Here is a 22,655-nt window from a genome sequence, read left to right as displayed (position 1 = left end):
CCTTCTTTGGAGGTCTTTAAGCAGAGGCTTGACAACCATATGTCAGGAGTGCTCTGATGGTGTTTCCTGCTTGGCAGGGGGTTGGACTCGATGGCCCTTGTGGTCTCTTCCAACTCTATGATTCTATGATTCTATGATTCTATGTGAAAATAGTTGCTCACACGTCTACTTGTGAGCAAGTGCAACATCTCTTTTAGGTTCACATGGGGATATGACAGCAGCTGCTACTGCGCTAAGAAAAACTGCACAATCTATTAATATAAAAATAATAAAACTTTAAGTTTTTTCTAATCACTGATGTAGCTTCTGCAATCTTCCATGTGGCCATGCTTTCAAGTGTAAATTTTAAAAGACAAAAGCAAAGGGGGATGTTTTTCAAAGTAATATCTGCAATGGCTCTGAATATGGATATCAAAGATGACAAAGAAGTTAGTTCTAAAATGCACACAAGTGTGTCCCTTTCCCATTAAACAATAAGGGTGGCCCAAGAGGTTTTAAAGATTATTGACTATGTTGTTCAGTATAAAGTATGTAAAATTAACTGAAGAGATTTACAGACCATCTTCAAGAACAGGTTTTGCTCAGAAATTTGGATAAAGGCCTGAATAAACCACCATAACTGCTTGCAATGCTTTTGCCCCTCTGGCTTTCTCAAGACATCTTCCCTGGCCTTGATCTCTAAAAGCAGGATCCTCTACCAACACACTTAAAAAAACCTTAACATCTGTAGGGAGAAATTAAGGAGCTTTAAGTAAAATATTTTGGGAAACTGTTTGGTATGTACAGACAGGAAACATTTGCTAAAATAATTTCAGTCAGTTCCTACAGAACGTTTGTGTAGTGGGTGGAATGGGGAGGAATTAGACACATAAGCTCAACTAGGTTTGGAAAACAGATTTAGAAAAGTATTTCTTGAAACTTATCAATACCTATCTGAATGAAGTCCTCAGCTTAGTGTCAATTGCAATATAGTTGCTATATTTCTGTTATTTTGCCACACCGAATTTGGGAAATGCAGTTCATCTACATACCTGAATATTTTATTTAGGAGTTTATCTTTGTTCTCAGTATGATATTAACAAAGACAGTATCTCTGACACAGCAGTTTGTGAAGTTTCAATTCTAAAAATGTGGTTATTTTGTTCAGGAAGCTTACGATGTTTACACATCAATGGTTTCCCTGACAAACTAATAAATTAATGAGAAATGGAGACAGGACAATTATAACTTATATTGTGCCAGTTATTTATTTTACACACTTTTGGCTGTGTAATTGGCCCTTATTAGGAAAAGGGTCCAGGAGGTGGAAATGCTTTCTCCAGGCCTCTGCTACCTAGGAATCCAGAACCATCAACCACCAAACCTATGTATGCATTAAATAAAAGTACTGTATTTTTTGCTCCATAAGATGCACCTGACCATAAGACGCACCTAGTTTTTAGAGGAGGAAAACAAGAAAAAAAATATATTCTGAACGAAACAGTGGGTGTATGATTTCTGCGGTTCATGCTGTGGCCACAGACATGATATGTGATTTGATGGTGACTTTGGGGTAGCCCAATGCAAAAATCCTGAGAATCCATTTGGATCCGTGCTTTGTAACCACGTTTTTGCACCACTGCGGCCCCACAAAACAGTGGATGCGTGATTTCTTTAGTGCAGGCTGTAGCCATGGACATGCTATGTGATCTGATGGTGAATTTGGGGTGACCCAATGCAAAAATCCTGAGGATCCATGTGCTTTTACCTCCCCCCTCCCAGGCTGCCTTCTTTATCTCTAGAGTCCCTTATCTCCCTCCTGATCGCTTGCTGCTCAGCTGCTTCCTTTCAACACCACCTTCAACACTATCTAGTCCAACCTCCTGCAATGCAGGAATCACAACTAAGAGTAATGGTTTGGTCTCTTTCAAAAGGTCAGTCACTGAGCAAAGAAGCAATTAAGGGAAACCTGCAGGGAGAAGGGGTAGTCATAGCTCACAGAAAATCCAGCTGCACAAAGAAGGACTTTCTTTCATCTGTCCTGAATCTTCCAATGCTCAACTTCATTGGATGTTCGTGAGTTTTATTGTTAGAGGGAGAAAAGCTTTTATAAACGTCTAATAAACATCTTTTATAATTCTATGTCTTGCATAATTTTATAAATGTCTACTGTGTCACCTCTTACTTACCTTTTCTCTAAACTCAAAAGTCCTGAACGTTGCCACCTTTCTACATAGGGAAGTCGCTCAATCTACTGATTACTATAGCAACAAACTTCATGACCCCAAGCCTCTATCGTTTTATGAACTTTAATTCAGAAGCTGAGCTCTCAGCTTGCTAACTCTCATGTTCTTTAATTCCCCCCTCATAAAAATGAGAAAGCACTCCATTTTTTTTAAAAAACACCAACCACATTGCTGTTTCGAGACTACACCACCTTCCTTATTCTGTACATTTCTAGTGATTCTCCCCAGTGATCTAGAAGCTACAAGCAAGGCTCCCTTCTCAAGCATCACAAGCAAACACAGTATCCTACCACTATGCTGAACAGCTAAGAGGCTCCTGGGAGGCCAGAGAGACACTGCTGGAACAACTCTTGGGTTGGGGTAACTAGCTAAAAGGTTTTAAACTGTTCTAATTTTGGTTCCCCTGTTTGTTTTTGTCATTTAGTGTTGGCTAAATGTTTAGTTGATGTTGGCAGTTATTTTAATTTGGGTAACTGTAAACTGTTTATTGTTGTTGTTGTTAATATTATTAGTTTCTATTGATTTATTGGTTTGTTTCTTGCTTGTATAGGGTATTTTTTAATGTTTGATGTTTTGTTGTGACTTTATATATGTTGTAAGCTGCCCAGAGTGGCTGGGGCAACCCAGCCAGATGGGTGGGATATAAATTTAACCACCAGCAGCAGCAGCAGCAGCATTAGGATCAGGACAAGTATTAGTCACTTCCAGCATAAAATGCCTGAACACAGGACTGTGCTACTTTAATGTCTCAATAATCAGAGTGTGAATGAACTTTTTGCCAGATGACACCACCACTGAATTGAAAAATTCCCCTGTAAGTTACACTTGATATGAGACTGTTGCTGAAAAGTGTTCCATGTCATGTACTCCATCCTCAGTCTAGTGTTGGGGGACGCTTACCTGTGTTGCAATTTCCTAGGCCCCTTGACATTCTTCCTGCTGTTCCCCCCCCAAAAAAAATAACCTTTTGCACAGGACCATAGGCTTTTTTTTGGGGGGGGGGAGGAGTGCCATTCCTGTGAATGGGGACTTTTTGCAAACCCTTTTTTGCTGCAGGGAGTGGGGGAAGAATTGATGGAGAAAGGGAGATAAAGTTTAAATGATTGTGTGGATGATGTGCAGATGTTTGGAATGACAATATGGATGGATGGTGTATAGACAACTGCATATGTATTAATGGGGGAAGAACAGAGGTGGCTTTGGCACCACCCACTTGTGGCTCTGACACCACTCACCATTGGCACGTAGCCCCCAGAATGTTACCCTCAAGCTGGAAAAGGTTCCTCAACCTTATCTTAAAGGAAGGCAAAACTGTATTTGGAACACATAATTTTTGTCTGCACCTTTGTAAAAATGAAGCTCAAAACAAAAGTTCAGAAATAGGCTACATTTCTTCTGCAAGTAGTTTTTCAAGCAACAGCTACAGATGAAAACTGTTTGATGTAGAGTCAAATATAAATACGGTCTTGCGGTTTTTCATGATTCCTGGTAAAAAAAATCCAGGCAAAGGAAAAAATCTCTTTCCTGGAATGTGAGTCAAAGAAGATAATGTAAACAGATTTTATCATGTTCAGAAGCAGTTACTTTTTTATATTAAGCTTGTGTCTGAGGAATCACAGCAGGTACACAGCTGCATATAGTCGCAGCTACTTCAAAAGACCCATCTATCAAGAACAAGATGAACTGAAATGCAGTACAGAAACTGCTACAATCAAGGTTACAAACATGTCTAACTCAGTAACAGTTGCTAAAAATATTCCTATTGCATTGAAAAACTATGTAGAAAAGTCAATTTCTCTGGAAAAATGTGTAAGTAAAGCTTCCCTTTGACCACATTAAGTAATCCTTCACATACCATTCATTACATGGCTTCACTGAGCTGGTACATATAAAATGCTGCTCAGTCTCCTGCCACAAAGAGTTATATAAGGAAGGCGTTCTATGGATTCATTAACTCCCCCCTAACAACTCATCCTCTTTAGTTTTACCACCTACATTGTCACAAACTATAAGGAGTGCCAAGATACAGTTTACAACCATGGTTAGAAACAGGTTTGCAAACCCTAATTCTATCTGAAACCAAAGCAGCACATTGGTTGCCAGATGTGAAATATATTGGCATTCTTTTCCACTCTCCCACCCCACTATATAGACATTGCACTAACCAAGATTAGTTGTAAAGCTGAAAGGACAATGCCTGTGTGAAAGTGGAGGATTGAAGAGAATAGATTTGCTTTTCACCCACCATTCTAGCTGGTTCTGGATTAAGCATCAGCAAACAGACCATTAATGAATTGAAACCGAGTTTCAGCCCTTGCACCTTTTATGTATGGTGCTTTGGATTTCTCATTCATTGAAATAGGGATAGGACTACGCTGAAAGGCAAGGGTGGGGAACTGGATTCAACCAGCGGGCTGGATCCATATCTCCAGCATGCCCTGCAGGCAAAGTTTAAAAGGCCGGGGGAGTGTAACCACCTAACATCTAATGTTACAATGGTACCAGATGACCAGTTTTCACCCACACAGCTTGCAGACAGCTGCATGTAGCATTTTGTAAAACAGCCATGCTAGGTGCTAGGCACAGGCATTTGCAGGTGCCCACAAATGCATTTTTGGCCCAGCTGCCTTTGTACCTGCTCCACATCTTATATCATATACAAAGCCAGGAGTGGAACAAATGGCTGTGGCTTTGTTCCAACAGCCTCACAAGCCAAATGAATAGGTGTGGTGGGTCTCATTAGGACAATGGATCAGAGGTTCCCTATTGCTGCCATAAGAGTAAAAATATTGATTTCTCACTAAAGGGCCCTCTCTGCCCAAAATACCACATGGCAAATCACAAATCGCCATAGTTAAGGACTACCTGGATAGCAAATTGTGGAAGGCTGAGGCTGTGCATGCACTATACCTTTAAAGCACATTTTTTTTCTTAACCAACTACAATGCCCAGAATTCTTTCAAGGAGATACAGTGGACGCTCGCGCTGTGAACGTAATCCGTGCAGGATGCACATTCGCAACCCGCAGTGGCGCGTCTGCGCACACGCAGGTTGAGATTCGGCGCTTCTGTGCATGTGCGACCGCCGAAACACGGAAGTGACCAGTTCTGGTACTTCCAGGTTTCAGCGGGTCCATAACCCAAAAAACCCCAACCTGAAGCGCCTGTAACCCGAGGTATGACTGCACACTATATAAATTATAAATTATTATATAAAATGTGCTTAAAATGTTCTTTAAAGGTATAGTGGGCACCCAGGCTTACACAAAAGTTTAATTATTTCCCTCCAGACCAGTGAACCTCTCAACAGAGAGTTAAATTTAATTAAATAACAGTTCATTGTTGCACCCAATTTATCTAAACATAGCCATACTATATGCTATGGTGGTTCATAATAGAATTATTATTATAATCAAAGGAACAGAGTGCAGAATTACACAATAATTTCAATACACCAAAGGAAGCTTTGGGCTTGAGTTTCTCCAATAGCAGCCATTTAGGCTGCACAGCAAGAAACATTTGAAATCCCATAATGTACCGTATTTTTCGTCCCTTAGGACGCACCTAGTTTTTTTTGGGGGGGGGGGAATAAAGGAAAAATTGTTTTCCTTTATTTTCCCCCCAAAACCAGGTCGGGGAACAGCGGGATGGCGGCGCTGCGCCTCCCTGCTGTCCCCCGAGCTTGTGGGGCTGGCCGATGTCTGCCTGGCGCGCGGGGCGCTCTGCTTCAGGATGCGCCGGGCGCTGGGCGGCAGGCTGCTATCCACAGCCAAGACAGCCCTGCGGGAACTCCCGCAGGGCTGCCTAGGCTGCGGATGTCTTCCTGAAGCCTGGAGAGCGAGAGGGGTCGGTGCGCACCGACCCCTCTCGCTCTCCAAGCTTCAGAGAAAGCCTGCATTCGTCCCATAGGACGCACCCAGATTTCCCCTTCATTTTTGGAGGGGAAAAAGTGTGTCCTATAGGGCGGAAAATACGGTATCTGGGATACAATATGGATACTTAAAATGCAAGAAAATCCACTGTACATTTAATATGCCCTTATATGTCTAAGTAGTTCTTTGAATTCTGTCCCAGATATACATATTTTTATATAAACTTTTGCAAAGAGACATTGCAATTACTTGAGCAATAAGCAGTTCTTCACACTTTTGTGCCTGTTTTTCAATCACAGATGCATACTGTTTTTCAATGGTTTCTTTGCGTTGCTGAACCGTAGACTGCAGTAAGGCCTGAAACAAAGATACAGCAGATTGGTATAAATGGAGAAGACAGTCAGCCTGTGACTATAAATGCATGCAAATAGAATTTGGTATCAAAGTACACCCACAGATATGTACAATTTCTAAGGCAAATGTTAATATTAGTCTAATGCAAGTTTTATATTTCTGCTAACAGAATTACATTCTTGCTTCTCATGTTCCTTATTAGAATCTTACATTCGAAAGACTGGTAACAGATAGGGAAGGTGAGTAGTGCTGTTAAACAGATCTAATTCAGTGGGACCACACAAGACGAAATGCTTATGTGAGCCATGGAGGCGGGGGGGGGGGGGGAGCCAGACATATTTCCCTGGCTGACAAAACTCCACATCCTCTCAGCACACACTGTTAGATCCCATGGGCCAAGCATGATCTTCACAACCACAAGTAAAAACAGATGGAAATTATGAGTTATTTGTAAACATAGAAGCAATGCCCCCAAAATAGTTCACGCACCAACTTGAAGAGATCAGACATCAGAACTGTGAACATTAAGAAAGTGCCCCCCCCAATAAACCCCACCAACATGCTAAAACAGCAGTATGACGCAAGCAGAATCAGAGCCATACCAGGCTCAAGTAAGCAAAGCAGGAGGGGGAAGGAATCAGCCTTTGAAAAAGGTTATAAGAGAAGCAAGCTCATATTATGCCCAGCAATTTTCTTTAGTTGATTGCTAGTCTTAGCTCTGTCTCATCCTTCCTGCAGTGGCACCGTCTAATTCGAATTCTAATACCATATGGTATTTACATTATTCCTTTAAAACGGATGTTCTATCCACTCAAAAGATATAACACTATGGTTAAATAGGCAACATAATGTTTAAATAAGTTTGACTGAACTATTTGCAATTACAATTATGCTAAAAGAGGCTTATTTTTTTTTTAAAAAAGTAGATCCTTGGCATGCACAGACAGCCAGGCAAGGAAGCACAGCATTCCAAATCTAAAATAGATTTTTGGTTTTGAAAAATAAAATATGTATTTGGTGGAAAGCATTAGGCAAGATGATGCATATATGCAAACAGCCTAGAACAACAAAAAACCACACTAGTCATTGGCATTTTCCAATTACCTGTCTCAGCAAATGATGCAATACACCTATTTGCTGCCTTTTATCACTGTACTTGCCTCTCATACCCATACAGTGGTACTTGCAGGCTTTGACAACGTACTCACCAGGGCAATGAATTACTTCAGTTACAATGAGGTTCTCAGGTTTTGCAATTTTTGCGGCTTATCATCTCGAATTCAGAAGGCGAGGAGACAGAGCAAGAGCCAATCTCTCTGTAGGTTACCTGTAGTTATTTTATCAATGCTAATCAACTAAGCAGGGAACCAAGATGAAAAAAAGCTAAATTGTTTTTAAGTACCAAAAAGTACTTTCCATCAGCAACCCTTGAAGTCAATGAGAGAATGGATAGCCTGTTTCCTAAATTAAGGGATTACTACTTCAGGCTAGCAGTTAAATTATAACCATTCTCTGTAAGGGTTTATTTGTATTATTTCTAAGGAAAAGCTTAAAAGCCACCTTGCTGCTGAAGGTCATTGATAACACTCAGTGTTATCAAAAGTAAGCAGCACTGCTTTCGTAAGTGAGCACCACTGAGCTTAGTGGAACTTACTCCATGGTAAGTTCCTACATATGCGTAAGTCTGGATTGATGCCACACACAAATGGTAGTCCTTAGGGTGCTGCACGATTCCTCCATGAAAAACTGCAATTCTTCTTTCAACATGGCAATAAAATCTGGTAGCCAAAAAGTTAAAACAGGCATCTTACTAGCCAAAATACACATTTCCCTACGCTGTAACGTTTACGTCAAATAACAACAATGTAGGTGTTTAATATTTGAGCATATATAAAGCACATATATTTCTATGTAAAAAAGAACAGTCAAACATTTGAAGGGAAGTAGGAGATAAAAAGCTGTAGAATGACCAATGTCAAATGTTCAGCAACTTGCAAAACGTCTGACAACACAATCCTATATATGTCTACTCAGAAGTAACAAAGCATTGAATTATATAACTCCATCAATTTCACCAGTTAATGGGTGTGTCTGCTAGTCACATAAAGTAATGGTTAACAGTCTACAGTAAATGCATTGATCTCTTTCTCCTCTCTGCTAGCAAGTGGGAACAGCAAGCCTTGGGTAAGTGTTACATCAAAACCAGAGTTCATGGTTTGTTTCACTTTAAGCAAACTGTGATCTAAAGCCAAAGTTGGTTGTTTTTTTACCAACAGTGGGTTGTTGTTTTTTTTGGTTAAGTAAACCACAATCCCTGGTTTGAAGTGGAAAGGAACGCAGCAGGAGCAATCTGTGTGCTTACAAAAAGCCATGATATGGATATGCAGTCAATATCCACAATTAAAATGCATATAATTTTGTTGCATTATCATGATAGGACTGGGCTTCACAGTTGGCTAGTAGAAACCAGTGCTTGGCTACAAAGCCCAACTGTAATTCTAGGTACTTGCAGCACATCTTTTTTCAGTAAAAATTAAACTTAGTTTTTCAAACACCAACATTCTTAGAGCAAACAAGCTTAGGGTAAACCTCTTAAGAGGTGTTTTGTTTTGCCAATTCAGAGCTATACAGTGCTACCTATAGTTACAAACTTAATTCATTCTGGAGGTCCGTTCTTAACCTGAAACTGTTCTTAACTAGAGGCGTGCTTTCGCTAATGGGGCCTCTTGCTGCTGTTGCACCGCCGGCATACGATTTCTGTTCTCATCCTGTGGCAAAGTTCTCAACTCAAGGTAACTCTTCGAGGTTAGCGGAGTTTGTATCCTGAAGCGTTTGTAACTCGAGGTATCACTGTATAGATTTCAAACCAAGGTAAACATGGGTAGTGCTATCTAACAGGAATATTATTAAAATTATCACATGTAAATAATAATAATAATGATAATAATAATAATAATGATGATGATTTCTTTATACCCCGCCCATCTGGCTGAGTTTCCCCAGCCACTCTGGGCGGCTTCCAACAGAATATTAAAATACAATAGTCTATTAAACATTAAAAGCTTCCCTAAACAGGGCTACCTTAGATGTCTTCTAAAAGTCTGGTAGTTGTTGTTCTCTTTGACATCTGGTGGGAGGGCGTTCCACAAGGCGGGTGCCACTACCGAGAAGGCCCTCTGCCTGGTTCCCTGTAACTTGGCTTCTCGCAGTGAGGGAACCGCCAGAAGGCCCTCGGAGCTGGAGACCTCCATGTCCATGCAGAATGATGGGTATGGAGACGCTCCTTCAGATATAGTGGACCGAGGCCGTTTAGGGCTTTAAAGGTCAGCACCAACACTTTGAATTGTGCTCGGAAACATACTCGGAGCCAATGTAGGTCTTTCAAGACCGGGGTTATGTGGTCTCGGCGGCCGTTCCCAATCACCGGTCTAGCTGCCGCATTCTGGATTAGTTGTAGTTTCCAGGTCACCTTCAAAGGTAGCCCCACGTAGAGTGCCTTGCAGTAGTCCAAGCAGGAGATAACCAGAGCATGCACTACTCTGGCGAGGCAGTCTGTGGGCAGGTAGGGTCTCAGCCTCCGTACCAGATGGAGCTGCCCTGGACACAGAATTGACCTGCACCTCCATGGACAACTGTGAGTCCAGAATGACTCTCAGGCTGCACACCTGGTCCTTCAGGGGCACAGTTACCCCATTCAGGACCAGGGGGTCCTCCGCACCTGCCCACCTCCTGTCCCCTCAAAACAGTAGTTCTGTCTTGTCAGGATTCAACCTCAATACAGTGGTACCTTGGGTTACATACGCTTCAGGTTACATACGCTTCACGTTACAGACTCCGCTAACCCAGAATTTTTTTTTTAAATAATTTTTATGAAGTTTCAGATTACCAAATTAAACACATTAAACCAATTAATCCAAATTATAATAATACATATCATGTAATCCAAATGTTTTCCAAATTATAAATTTTTGTGGGGGGTACCCATGCTTCTTGATCGGCAGGAGTCCAATCCTCGAATATTTGTGCTGCTTTCATCTTAAGAGTGATATTTCCAGTCCCCTCTTCTCGATCCTTGTCGTTACTCATTTTCCTTTTCATTCACATCCGAGTTGCTCCGCAAGTGGGTTGAAAAAAACAGTCTTATTTGTGTTTCTGTGTGGGCTTTGTACTGCTCTCTCGTAAATCACTCTCATCCAATAGTCCAGGCATTTCCGCTCGAGCAAGCAATCGCCATTTTGTCGTTCCGATGAAATACAGTCTAAAAGCTTGCTCTTTAACTTTTCCGACCTGTTGCATCGTAAATTAGTCTTTTTCCAGGAGGGCTGCCCCTTCCAGATCACAATCTCCTCGAAAATAATAAATCTTCGGCTCACCCTCCCCAAGACCAAACCTTCTGCAACACAGGTCTCATATCAAATCTCCATTCTTACTGCGTCACAGGAGAGCCCTTCTTCTTTCCAAATCCTTCACGGAGTAAAACCTTTAAGTTCATATTATTCCCACACAATTCATTTTTAGTCCCATTTGCAATTAGTTGCTGTGACGGATCTTCTAAGAGGGAGGGTTATTAGGTAATCACATAGAGCAAAAAAATAAAAGTTATTTCCCCCCCCCTTTCATTTCCGTTGCATTCCATTCCACATAACATGTCTGTAGTACTTTGATGTAATCTTCCGTCTCAGTCTTCTTCATTTCAGTGGTAAAATTGTTAGCAGATAAGAACCTCCTGCCTCTCTTGAAGCATGTGCGTTATCTTTCACCAATTTTTTTTCCTTTTAAGTAACACAACTAGTTTCGCACCTGGAAGCAGCTTCGGAGGAGTTCCGAGGCCCGCCGAGGGTTGTGCACCCAGTGCCTCACCCCCTCCTTCTTCTGAACTCAGGGGTGATTTATGGCAACAGCAGGTGAAAACTGCATCTCTCCCCCCTGGAGAGATGAAGGGAGACTGATTTACTTCCCATAATCAGCCTCTAATTACCTCATGCAGGCTGGATAGATGTTAATATCCGCCATCTTCCAAGGCGCCCCTAGCGGCTCCCCCCCCCGCTAACCCAGAAATAGTACCTCGGGTTAATAACTTTGCTTCAGGATAAGAACAGAAATCGTGCTCCGGTGGCACAGCAGCAGCAAGAGGCCCCATTAGCTAAAGTGGTGCTTCAGGTTAAGAACAGTTTCAGGTTAAGAACGGACCTCCGGAACGAATTAAGTACTTAACCCGAGGTACCACTGTATACCCTAACCAATGATACTCCAATTTTATTTTTATTTCAGTTATTATTTATTGAAACATTTTATCCCATCTTCCGATTTAAAATTTTCAAGGTAGCTTTCAAGAACCAGTTAAAGGAAGGACAGAGTAAGAGAAGTACATTTTTTTAAAAGCAGCACACACCTAGAACAGAACCTGTAAGGTGATCAGGTGTCTTAAGGTGTCCAAATGCATAGCAAACAAAAGGACAACTTTTTAAAATACACAGCAGTTTATTGAATGAAGATTTATTAGATGACAGTAATTTTTTATAAATCACAAAAAAGGCACTGGGAGATTATTTTGAATTAAATCTTGATAATGGAACCAAGCTGCAAACAGTATAGGATGCCAGTAAGGCAGCTATGAGGGGACTGCTTATCCAACAAAACTCAACCAAGAAGAAATTAAGGGAAAAGAAAAAAAAAGGAAATATTCGGTGAAATATTAGAGAAAGAAAAAGAATTAATAAAAAAACCAAATAAGGAGACAGTTAAGCAGGCAATTAAATTATTACAAACACAATATTTAATGATGATTAATGAGGAAATAGCGTGGAAAATTAGAAGGATGAAACAAGTACTTTGGACATTCCAACAAGCCAGGGAAACTGCTGGCATGGCAAATGAGGAAAAGTGAGCAAAAAAATTATATAAGTAAGATAAAATCCAATGGCAAAGTCACAGATAAACCAAAGAAAATAAGGGAAGCCTTCATTAAACATTTTACTGTATACTGAAAAGAAGATGTTGATGGAAGAATATATAAAAAGTAGTAACCTTCCAAAAATAAAAGAAAAACTGACATTATTTAATGCTGAAATAACAGTGCAGGAATTTTTAGAAGCAATAAATCAAGTAAAGACAGGTAAATCTCCAGGACCAGATAGAATCTCAGCAAAGTATTATAAAAAATTAAGTGAACAGCTTGTGGTTCCCTTAAAGGACATGATGAATGAGATTTTAAAAATGGAGGAAATCCCAAAAAGATGGAAAGAGGAGTATATAACATTAATCCTAAAACAAGATTCAGAGATTTTAGTTAAAAATTATAGGCCCATTTCATTATTAAATAGTGATATAAACTGTTTGCATATATTTAAGCCAACAGAAGGATATTTTTTGGGAGGGAAGAATATACACCTTAAGATCAAGCAGAATTTATCCCAGGTAGACAAATGAAAGATAATATTAGGAATGTTTTAAACATAATAGAATACCTGGAAGTTCGAAATTAATAACAAGCTGAATTGATGTTTATAGATGCAGAAAAAACATTTGATAATGTTTCTTGGGACTTTATGAAAAAGTCCTTGAAGAAATGGAATTTGGAGAAATTTTTTATAAGGGAACCAAGCTATATATTCACAATAGAATGCAAAACTAATTATTAATCAGGTGATAACAAATCAATGTAAAATACGAAAAGCAACCAGACAAGGATGTCTATTATCACCACTCTTGTTCGTTCTGGTCCTGGAGGTTTTAGCAAGAAATATTAGAGCTGACAAAGATGTGGCAGGAATAAGAATAAAGAAAAGTGAGTATAAATTGAAAGCTTTTGCAGATGATTTGGTTACTGTAGAAGATCCAAATAATTCTCTCCCTAGGGTAATAGAAAAAATTCAAAGTTTAGACAGGTGGCAGGTTTTAAACTTAATAAAAATAAAACGAAATTGTTAGTCAAAAATCTTAAAGAAAGGAAGGAGCTATCAGAATCTATAGACATAGAAATCCATAAAAAGGTAAAATATTTGGGAATATGGTTGACGAAAAAGAATCTCAATATCTACAAAGATAATTATGAAAAAAAATGGAATGAAATAAAAAGGTATCTACAAATATGGAACGGGATGAATCTTTCCCTTTTAGGATAAATTGCAGCAATTAAAATGAATGTACTACCAAAAATGTTCCTCTTTCAGACAATACCGATAATAAGTTATAATGTCTGTTTCAAAAAATGGCAAAAAGATATTTCATAATTTATCTGAAGTGGGAAGAGACCAAGTATAAAGCATAAAATACTTACAAATTTAAAATTTAAAAGAAAGAGGAGACTTTTCCCTTCCAGATTTTAAAATTTATTATGAAGCAGCATGATTCAGGATTGGATCAAATTGGAAAAAGAAGAGGCAATAGAGTAGGAAGGACATGATATGTCACACATACTTGTGGTATGAGAAAGCAAAGGATAAAAGGATTCATATAATATCATATAATAAGAAATCTTTAATAAAGGTATGGGAAAAATACAAATAATTATTGGAATCCAAAACCCTGCGGTGGTTATCACCCACTGAAGCATTATCAGTTAAAATGTCAACAATGAAAGGAACATGGCTAACAGATAGAGATTTACGAACAGAACAAGGAGGAAAGTTAAAATTGAAAGATTATGATGAGATAAAGGAACATCTTCAGAGCTGGTTGCACCACAGGCAATTAAATGAAATCTTCAAAGAAGACAAGAGATGATTCATAGAATCATAGAATCATAGAATCATAGAGTTGGAAGAGACCACAAGGGTCATCGAGTCCAACCCCCTGCCAAGCAGGAAACACCATCAGAGCACTCCTGACATATGGTTGTCAAGCCTCTGCTTAAAGACCTCCAAAGAAGGAGACTCCACCACACTCCTTGGCAGCAAATTCCACTGTCGAACAGCTCTTACTGTCAGGAAGTTCTCCCTAATGTTTAGGTGGAATCTTCTTTTTTGTAGTTTGGATCCATTGCTCTGTGTCCGCTTCTCTGGAGCAGCAGAAAACAACCTTTCTCCCTCCTCTATGTGACATCCTTTTATATATTTGAACATGGCTATCATATCACCCCTTAACCTCCTCTTCTCCAGGCTAAACATGCCCAGCTCCCTTAGCCGTTCCTCATAAGGCATCGTTTCCAGGCCTTTGACCATTTTGGTTGCCCTCCTCTGGACACGTTCCAGTTTGTCAGTGTCCTTCTTGAACTGTGGTGCCCAGAACTGGACACAGTACTCCAGGTGAGGTCTGACCAGAGCAGAATAGAGTGGCACTATTACTTCCCTTGATCTAGATGCTATACTCCTATTGATGCAGCCCAGAATTGCATTGGCTTTTTTAGCTGCCGCATCACACTGTTGGCTCATGTCAAGTTTGTGGTCAACCAAGACTCCTAGATCCTTTTCACATGTACTGCTCTCAAGCCAGGTGTCACCCATCTTGTATTTGTGCCTCTCATTTTTTTTGCCCAAGTGCAATACTTTACATTTCTCCCTGTTAAAATTCATCTTGTTTGTTTTGGCCCAGTTCTCTAATCTGTCAAGGTCGTTTTGAAGTGTGATCCTGTCCTCTGGGGTGTTAGCCACCCCTCCCAGTTTGGTGTCATCTGCAAATTTGATCAGGATGCCCTTGAGTCCATCATCCAAGTCGTTGATAAAGATGTTGAATAAGACCGGGCCCAAGACAGAACCCTGTGGCATCCCACTAGTCACTCTTCTCCAGGATGAAGAGGAACCATTGATGAGCACCCTTTGGGTCCGGTCAGTCAGCCACTTACAAATGGTAGCATAGTCAAGACCGCATTTTACCAGCTTCTTTACAAGAATATCATGGGGCACCTTGTCGAATGCCTTGCTGAAATCAAGGTAGGCTACATCCACTGTGTTCCCTTCATCTACCAGGCTTGTAATTCTGTCAAAAAACGAGATCAGGTTAGTCTGACATGACTTATTTTTCAGAAATCCATGCTGACTATTGGTGATCACAGCATTCCTTTCTAGATGCTCACAGACTGTTTGCTTAATGATCTGCTCCAGAATCTTCCCTGGTATTGATGTCAGACTGACTAGGCAATAATTATTTGGGTCCTCTCTTTCCCCCTTTTTGAAAATAGGGACAACATTTGCCCTCCTCCAGTCTCCCGGGACTTCGCCTGTTCTCCAGGAATTCTCAAAGATGACTGCCAGTGGTTCTGAGATCACATCTGCCAGTTCTTTTAATACTCTTGGATGCAGTTCATCTGGCCCTGGAGACTTGAATACATCTAAACTAGCCAAGTATTCTTGTACTATCTCCTTAGTTATTCTGGGCTGTGTTTCCTCTGCTGAATCATTTGCTCCAAATTCTTCAGGTCGGGCATTGTTTTCCTTATCGGAGAAAACTGAGGCAAAGAAGGCATTGAGGAGTTCAGCCCTTTCTGTGTCCCCTGTTTGCATTTCACCATCTTCTCCTCTGAGTGACCCCACTGTTTCTTTGTTCTTCCTTTTGCTACGAACATACCCATAGAAGCCTTTTTTGTTGCTTTTAACCTCTCTAGCAAGCCTGAGTTCATTCTGTGCTTTAGCTTTTCTGACTTTGTGTCTACACGTGCTGGCTATTTGTTTGAATTCCTCTTTGGTGGTTTCCCCCCTTTTCCATTTTTTGTACACATCCTTTTTTTAATCTTAACTCAGTTAAAAGTTCCTTAGATAGCCACCCTGGCTTCTTTAGGCACCTTCTATGTTTCCGTCTCCTTGGTATTGCCTGAAGTTGTGCTTTTACTATCTCCCTCTTAACAAACTCCCAGCCATCATGAACTCCCTTTCCTTTTAGTATTACTGTCCATGGGATCTCACCCAGCACTTCCCTAAGTTTTATGAAGTCGGCTTTCTTAAAGTCAAGAATGCCCTCAAGACATTAAAGCAAAGATTATGGGATAATGCACACTTGCGATCTCGATCACATACAGTCTGTAGTCCGCTGGCAGTAGGAGTACAATATGGGCATGTCTTTAAGTTAACATCTTACATTAAAAACCTGACAGTACCAAACTATCGAAGGCTTTTCACCAAAGCCAGACTAAACGTTTTTCCTTCTGCAGTGTTGGATGGTAGGTTGAGAGGAGTTCCCTACCAGGACAGACTTTGCTGGTGTGCTCAAGACATCGATTCCATAAAACATATTTTGTTGCATTGTGCAAAATATGAGCAAGCTAGGGCTGAACTGATACTACCCTTGCTGGTACCTTTCCCAGGAAAATCAGAGGCTCACTATGTCAGGTTCCTATTGGAAGACCAGACAAATGCTAGAACATTAGCAGTGGCAAAGTTTTTATCGGTGGTTGAAAGAACCAATGATCCCTATATTCTGAACAAAATGCTTGTTTAACCTGGAGGTAGGCTGTATGAATTGTGTATTGCTTTGTAACGATTTGTTGGGTCTCTGGACCGTAATAAAGATTGATGATGACAATTTGAGGATTGGATAAGGCTTTGGAAAGTGAATTTGAAATTTACAGATTACATATTGTTGAAAGAGAATTACATGAAAATGACGTATAGGTGGTACATCACACCAGCAAAACTGGCAAAAAGGTATAAAACAGAACAAAAGAACTGCTGTAGATGTAAAGAAGGGGTACTTACATTTTACCACATGTGGTGGGATTGCAAGATTATTTTTTAAAAATGGGAAATAATATACAATGAACTGAAAAAAAATGTTTAAAATATCATTTGTTAAAAAATCAGAAGCTTTTTTGTTAAGTATTTTAGGACAAGAGTTGCTGAAAGAAAAACGGACATTATTTATGTAGGCTACAACAGCAGCAAGAATCTTAATAGCACAAAATTGGAAGACCGGAGAAGTACCATCAAAAGAACAATGGCAAGAAAAATTGATGAACTAAGTTAGCAAAGTTAAGGGACAAACTGTGTGAAAAGGACAATAGTGATTTTGAAAAAGAATGGGAACTCTTTACAGTATATTTGCAGAAACAAAAAAACAAAAAAATGGACTCGCTGGCAGGGTTTAAATAAACATTTTCAATTTTATTTACAGAGAACAAGAGTGTAACAATGTGATAACATAGTATAATATATAAACAGCAGAATGTAGCATTTGATGTAATAAACCAGAAATGGAAGTTGAGGGACGTCAACAGGGAGGGGTGAAATTGAAAAATGAATGTTTAGTAATGGTATTGGATAATTTTTATGGGAAAAGAAAATCAATAAAAATTATTTTTTAAAAAATAAAATAAAATACACAACAGTTTAGTAACAAATAGATGTCAATTGCAAACCAGTATTAGGCAAATGTTGCAGTTTTAAAGATTTCTTTACCACATACAATCAAAAGAAACATGCTAAAGGTTATCCTGCCCTAATGTAAGTTACCCTAATTTGCATAGGGAAATCTCTGTTCAAACTTTTCCAGAAAACCCACATCATTTATTGTTGTTGTTTAGTCGTTTAGTTGTGTACGCCTCTACGTGACCCCATGGACCAGAGCACGCCAGGCTCTCCTGTCTTCCATTGCCTCCCGCAGTTTGGTCAAACTCATGTTGGTAGTTTCAAGAACACTGTCCAACCATCTCGTCCTCTGCATCATTTATTAGTTATTGATAATAATGATGATGCCACCACAGTATTTTCAATCCCCTCTTTCCCCAGAGCTTCTCTACTATATTTTAATGATTTCCCTCCTTCTTAAGCTGTTCTTATAGAGTTTTATTCAATGAAAATAGTCAGAGTAGGTCCAATGAAATCAGTGGGTCTGATCTGAATGTCACAGTTGGATACAATCCATAATCACTTATGAAGAATATACACAACTAAAATTATTTTTGAAGCCAACTACCATATTTTTTAGTAGTTGCTTGTGTGAAAATGCAGGAGTTGCAGGTGTGAAAGGGGCAGCAGGGTTGCATGTTCAGCTCTCTCCATGTCCCCAAGTCACGCATCTCCTCCTGACACTGTATTGATGGGCCATAACTTCTGAAGGAGGAAGTCTGCTCAAGGTACGGAAGTTTCACATGGGACTTAGAAGCCTGATTACCCAGGGTTTGTAGCTGCTGCTCTATTAAAATAAAATTTGAGCATTCAAAAGTGTTGTTTTCTCATCTCTAGTAATTGTCCTGGTTCAAAATTTTTGGAATTTACTGTATACCATATCATGGCTATTTTAAAATTTTCATTCTCTAGAAACATTACTGTGAAAGGCATTGGGTTCTCTTGTGGTTCAGGAAATACAGCGCTGTAAAAGGAAATCAGAGGAGCACAAATTCGGCAAGGGAAAGGAAAGAATTCTTCAATGTCAAATGACCATAGGACTTGTGCTTTTAATATATATATGTAAGATTTTAAGCCACAAAACAACTGCCCATCAAGCAAGATTTCTGTAGATCTAAGTGGTGCCCATTTCGTCTAGTAGTAATGCCAAATCCTGTATTTCTGTTCGTAACAGGGATCTGACAGCTGGCGTCCCTTTTTAAGGAACATGGCTCCGTTTCAAGTGTGTTAGGTTGCACCCTTCTGACGTGTAATCCTAATTTCATGGCAACTTCAATTCTGCATCCAAAAATAGAGCAGATAATCATGGACCAACCTCTTAACTCATTCCCACTGATTCCACATACAATAAGACAATTCTCTAGAGCAGACACTCTTAATATTTGACTACTCGGTATGAAATAAAGTTTGTGAGAATGTTTGTGAACATTATTGCAATTCAGAATAGTAATCCAGAGTAATGGTTTGAATTATATCCTGTTTTGTCATTCAATGCTTCCTTCTTCCAGTTCACTTAATCTCCATTTTATCATAATAAGTAGGACAAGAAGGGAACTGAGAAAAATGAAGATTTAATGTTCAAACTGATGGTGGTTGACTAAACTTGGCCCTAGAAAAGGCTCTTAAATTTCCAACTTGGCACAGCCTTCAATAGCTTTGCTGGCTAATCAAAGATACAATTTTGCCAAGTTTTAAATCTTGCACTTTAATCTATAGCTACATGCTGGCTTATAGATCAGGAAAAGAAACTGATAGTTTGATTTGTTGCTCAAGTTAAATAAAAAAGGTCTCAATGTGCCAATATTATGAGTGAAGGAGAAAATGCAGTTATGTTTAATAAAAAAACAACTATCAGAGATGAATTTTATTTCTTTCCTCATGGTCTGCCTTTGTCAAAGCTGTATACATGAACTCAACAGTCCTACAAATATTACATGTGGAGGCACAGGTTAGGAGCCATTACAAGCTGCACTGTGTCTAGTGTCTCCAGCAATACAATAGTGATAAATCCAGGAGCACATCTGGACAAAGTATCTGTTCTTTCAGAGGAATGTGACCCTGCCCAGAAAAGGCCACATGCCCAAATCCCAGGCCCACAAACCCCATCCGCACCCACACCCCACCTACAAAGTCTCTAGGAATTCAGCTTCAGCCAATTTGCCCTCATCCAGCCTACTACTACATCAAAGAACTGCATCCATGTTTTCCAATAAGATGTTGATGTTCATGGCAGCCGCTGATACAAAGGTTGCCATAACCCCTGTGAGTGGTGGTTGACTCTAAGATTTACCGGATTTTTTGCTCTATAAGACTCACTTTTTCCCTCCTAAAAAGTAAGGGGAAATGTGTGTGCGTCTTATGGAACAAATGCAGGCTGCGCAGCTATCCCAGAAGCCAGAACAGCAAGAGGGATTGCTGCTTTCACTGTGCAGCGATCCCTCTTGCTGTTCTGGCTTCTGAGATTCAGAATATTTTTTTTCTTGTTTTCCTCCTCCAAAAACTAGATGCGTCTTGTGGTCTGGTGCGTCTTATAGAGCGAAAAATACGGTATATGCTAAAGTAATTAGCTCTGCCACCAATCTGCTGTTAGTGAACTCTGGGGTCCAATCTTGGCGACACACATGGATTATCTGAGGATTTAAACTCATAAGACCTCCACAGGTAATCCAAGCTCACATCACAGATTCATACTTTCCGATGCAATGCAATACAAGGCAAAGATGGAACTGACTTTATTTTATGAACATTTATCTATGCCACCTTTCATGTGCAATAGCAAAGTGGTTTACAAAAAAGTCAAGTAAAACAAAACTGCAGTTCTGAACTAAACAACAGCTCCTGGAACATTTACCATTAGGTTTAAAATAAACCACCTGGCCAGCTAGGGCTCAGAAAGTAAATGAGAGTTCAGCCAATGTCAAAATGGCATCAGTGTAGGCGATAGCCACAATTCTTAGGTGTGAATTATGGGTCGATGCACAGATGGGTTGATGTGGATAATACCAAGTTCTTGTCTTAAGAGTCCAAGTATCCCCCCCCCCCCACTTTCCTGGCAGACATGAAACAAGAAACACCAAATTCAGGTGAGCTTCCTAAAGATTTGAAGGATTCAAGAAACATAAGCTCTCAGCCATGACAACAAACAAAAAATGAGGAATTTAAACATGACAATATTGTGAAATTTCACAAGCTCCTTTTTTAATAATAATAATAATAATAATAATAATTAATTTTTTTTTAAAAGGATGTACTAATATAAAGTCAGAAAAAATGATTTTTTAAAGGGTTTGTGTTACTATGCCCCCACTCCCCCACTGAAAGCAGTATTTCAAGAGCAATCTTAAACTTGGGGGATGGGGTGTTCATATGAATCAGTAAGATGTGAGGAATAGAATATACATTTCATATAGGATATGATCCATCCAGTGCCAAGTACTTTTTGATTCCAATAGGAGACTTAAGCTTAAATCCTTTCCACTGAATTTGATTGAACATGAAGTGCTTATCCACAAACCACAATGCTTTTAAGAAGCTAAAAAAATAAAAATAAAAAGAATTTAATATGTCTAAAAATAATTAATATGCCTAAATCTTTAATTTTGTTTAAACATTCTACAACTAAATGATTCCAAGCAGTCTGTTCTTTTGTTTTTACTTTTTTTTAAAGGCTACAAAAACTATACCAAAACATATGAGCTGAGCAGTCAGGTATGGAATACATTAAAGTTTATACCAGTCTAGAATGCACCATAGATTAATATGCACTGCCTTTCAGTTCTGAATACTTAAAATGAAGTGCAAATAAAAATTCTTAGCAAACCATAATGTTCAAGCAAACCATTAATTGGTCAAACTGCAAAGTACTGGTCAAAGTCATATCATACATGTCAGAATTTACATTTATTGATAGGGATTTTTCCTTGCATTTTAAGAGGCCCACAGGCAAATGTCAAAAAAATCTGATACTGCCTGGTAAGCCTGAAGCCTCCACTGAACATTTTTGTTAATCTAATTTTCATCATCTCCTAGTGGAGAAAATTCACCATACCACTGATAAATTTAAATGTCAACAGCTAGAAACATTTCTGATACTTCTTGCAGGATTTCCTAAAACGTTAAGAATTATTGGTCAATGGCAACATTCACAAAATTTCTGACACATTTTTCTGGCACATAGGAAATCATCTGCCTTACACTGAATTAGACTGGTCCACCTTCTCCAGTGATGATCACTCTGATCAAGGAAAGCCCTTGTCAGTCAATGTGGGGCAGGGTCTGTGTCTTTCTCTGTCCTATAACATGACATTCTTTAACTGGAGCTGGTGGGGATTGAATCTAAAAACTTCTGCGTGCAAGACTGAGCAAATGGCCCACATCTCTTGCTTATGAAGGAAATGAGATGATTCTTACATGAAAGCAAACATCAGGGTTATGCATATTTTTTTAAAAAGAACAAAATAGTTCAGGCAAGCTGACATTTTTAGTAAAGTGGGCTGTGAGATAAATAAAAACAAGATGTTCACTTAAATTTTCAGAAAGTTTTCCACTCTTACTTTGACATGTGACTTAAAACTTTCAGTCATGTTACTTTGAACTTTTAAATATTAGTCCAGATAGAATTTCCTTTGGAAAATTCTTTTCAATAATTATTAATGATGGGAACGAAAGCCTTATGTGAAATTGGGTTTTTAAAAATAAATTAAAAAATCCACCCTACACTGTTTTCTGTATGCGCTCAAGGGGGGTTTAGACACATGCTTATTGGCCCACCAGCCTCAACCCACCTCACACAGCAAACCTCCTTTGAATCTGAGAGGACTATCAAAAGCTGGGAGTAGGGAAGGAGTAAAAAGAAAGCCCCAAGCTCTTTCTTAATACAAAATATTAATTGAGATGTTCTGTAATACAGTATGGTCACACCACGGGTCT

At 39.3% G+C, this 22,655-nt stretch overlaps 1 protein-coding gene across 6 annotated transcripts in view; it reads right to left on the bottom strand.

The window, feature by feature from the left end:
• Nucleotides 1-22,655, bottom strand: part of CCDC91 (coiled-coil domain containing 91) — a 127,762-nt gene that overhangs the window by 45,396 nt on the left and 59,711 nt on the right. For all 6 annotated transcript variants that reach the window (XM_083440784.1, XM_083440785.1, XM_083440786.1 and 3 more), the window contains one exon: nt 6,346-6,453. In XM_083440784.1, coding sequence (XP_083296910.1) covers nt 6,346-6,453 — 108 coding nt within the window. The remainder of the gene's footprint in view (nt 1-6,345; nt 6,454-22,655) is intronic.

This window comes from Podarcis tiliguerta, assembly GCF_965153285.1.
Source record: "Podarcis tiliguerta genome assembly, chromosome: 5".
In the NCBI taxonomy this organism is placed as follows: Eukaryota; Metazoa; Chordata; class Lepidosauria; order Squamata; family Lacertidae; genus Podarcis; species Podarcis tiliguerta.
This window is presented reverse-complemented; position numbering and strand designations above follow the sequence as displayed.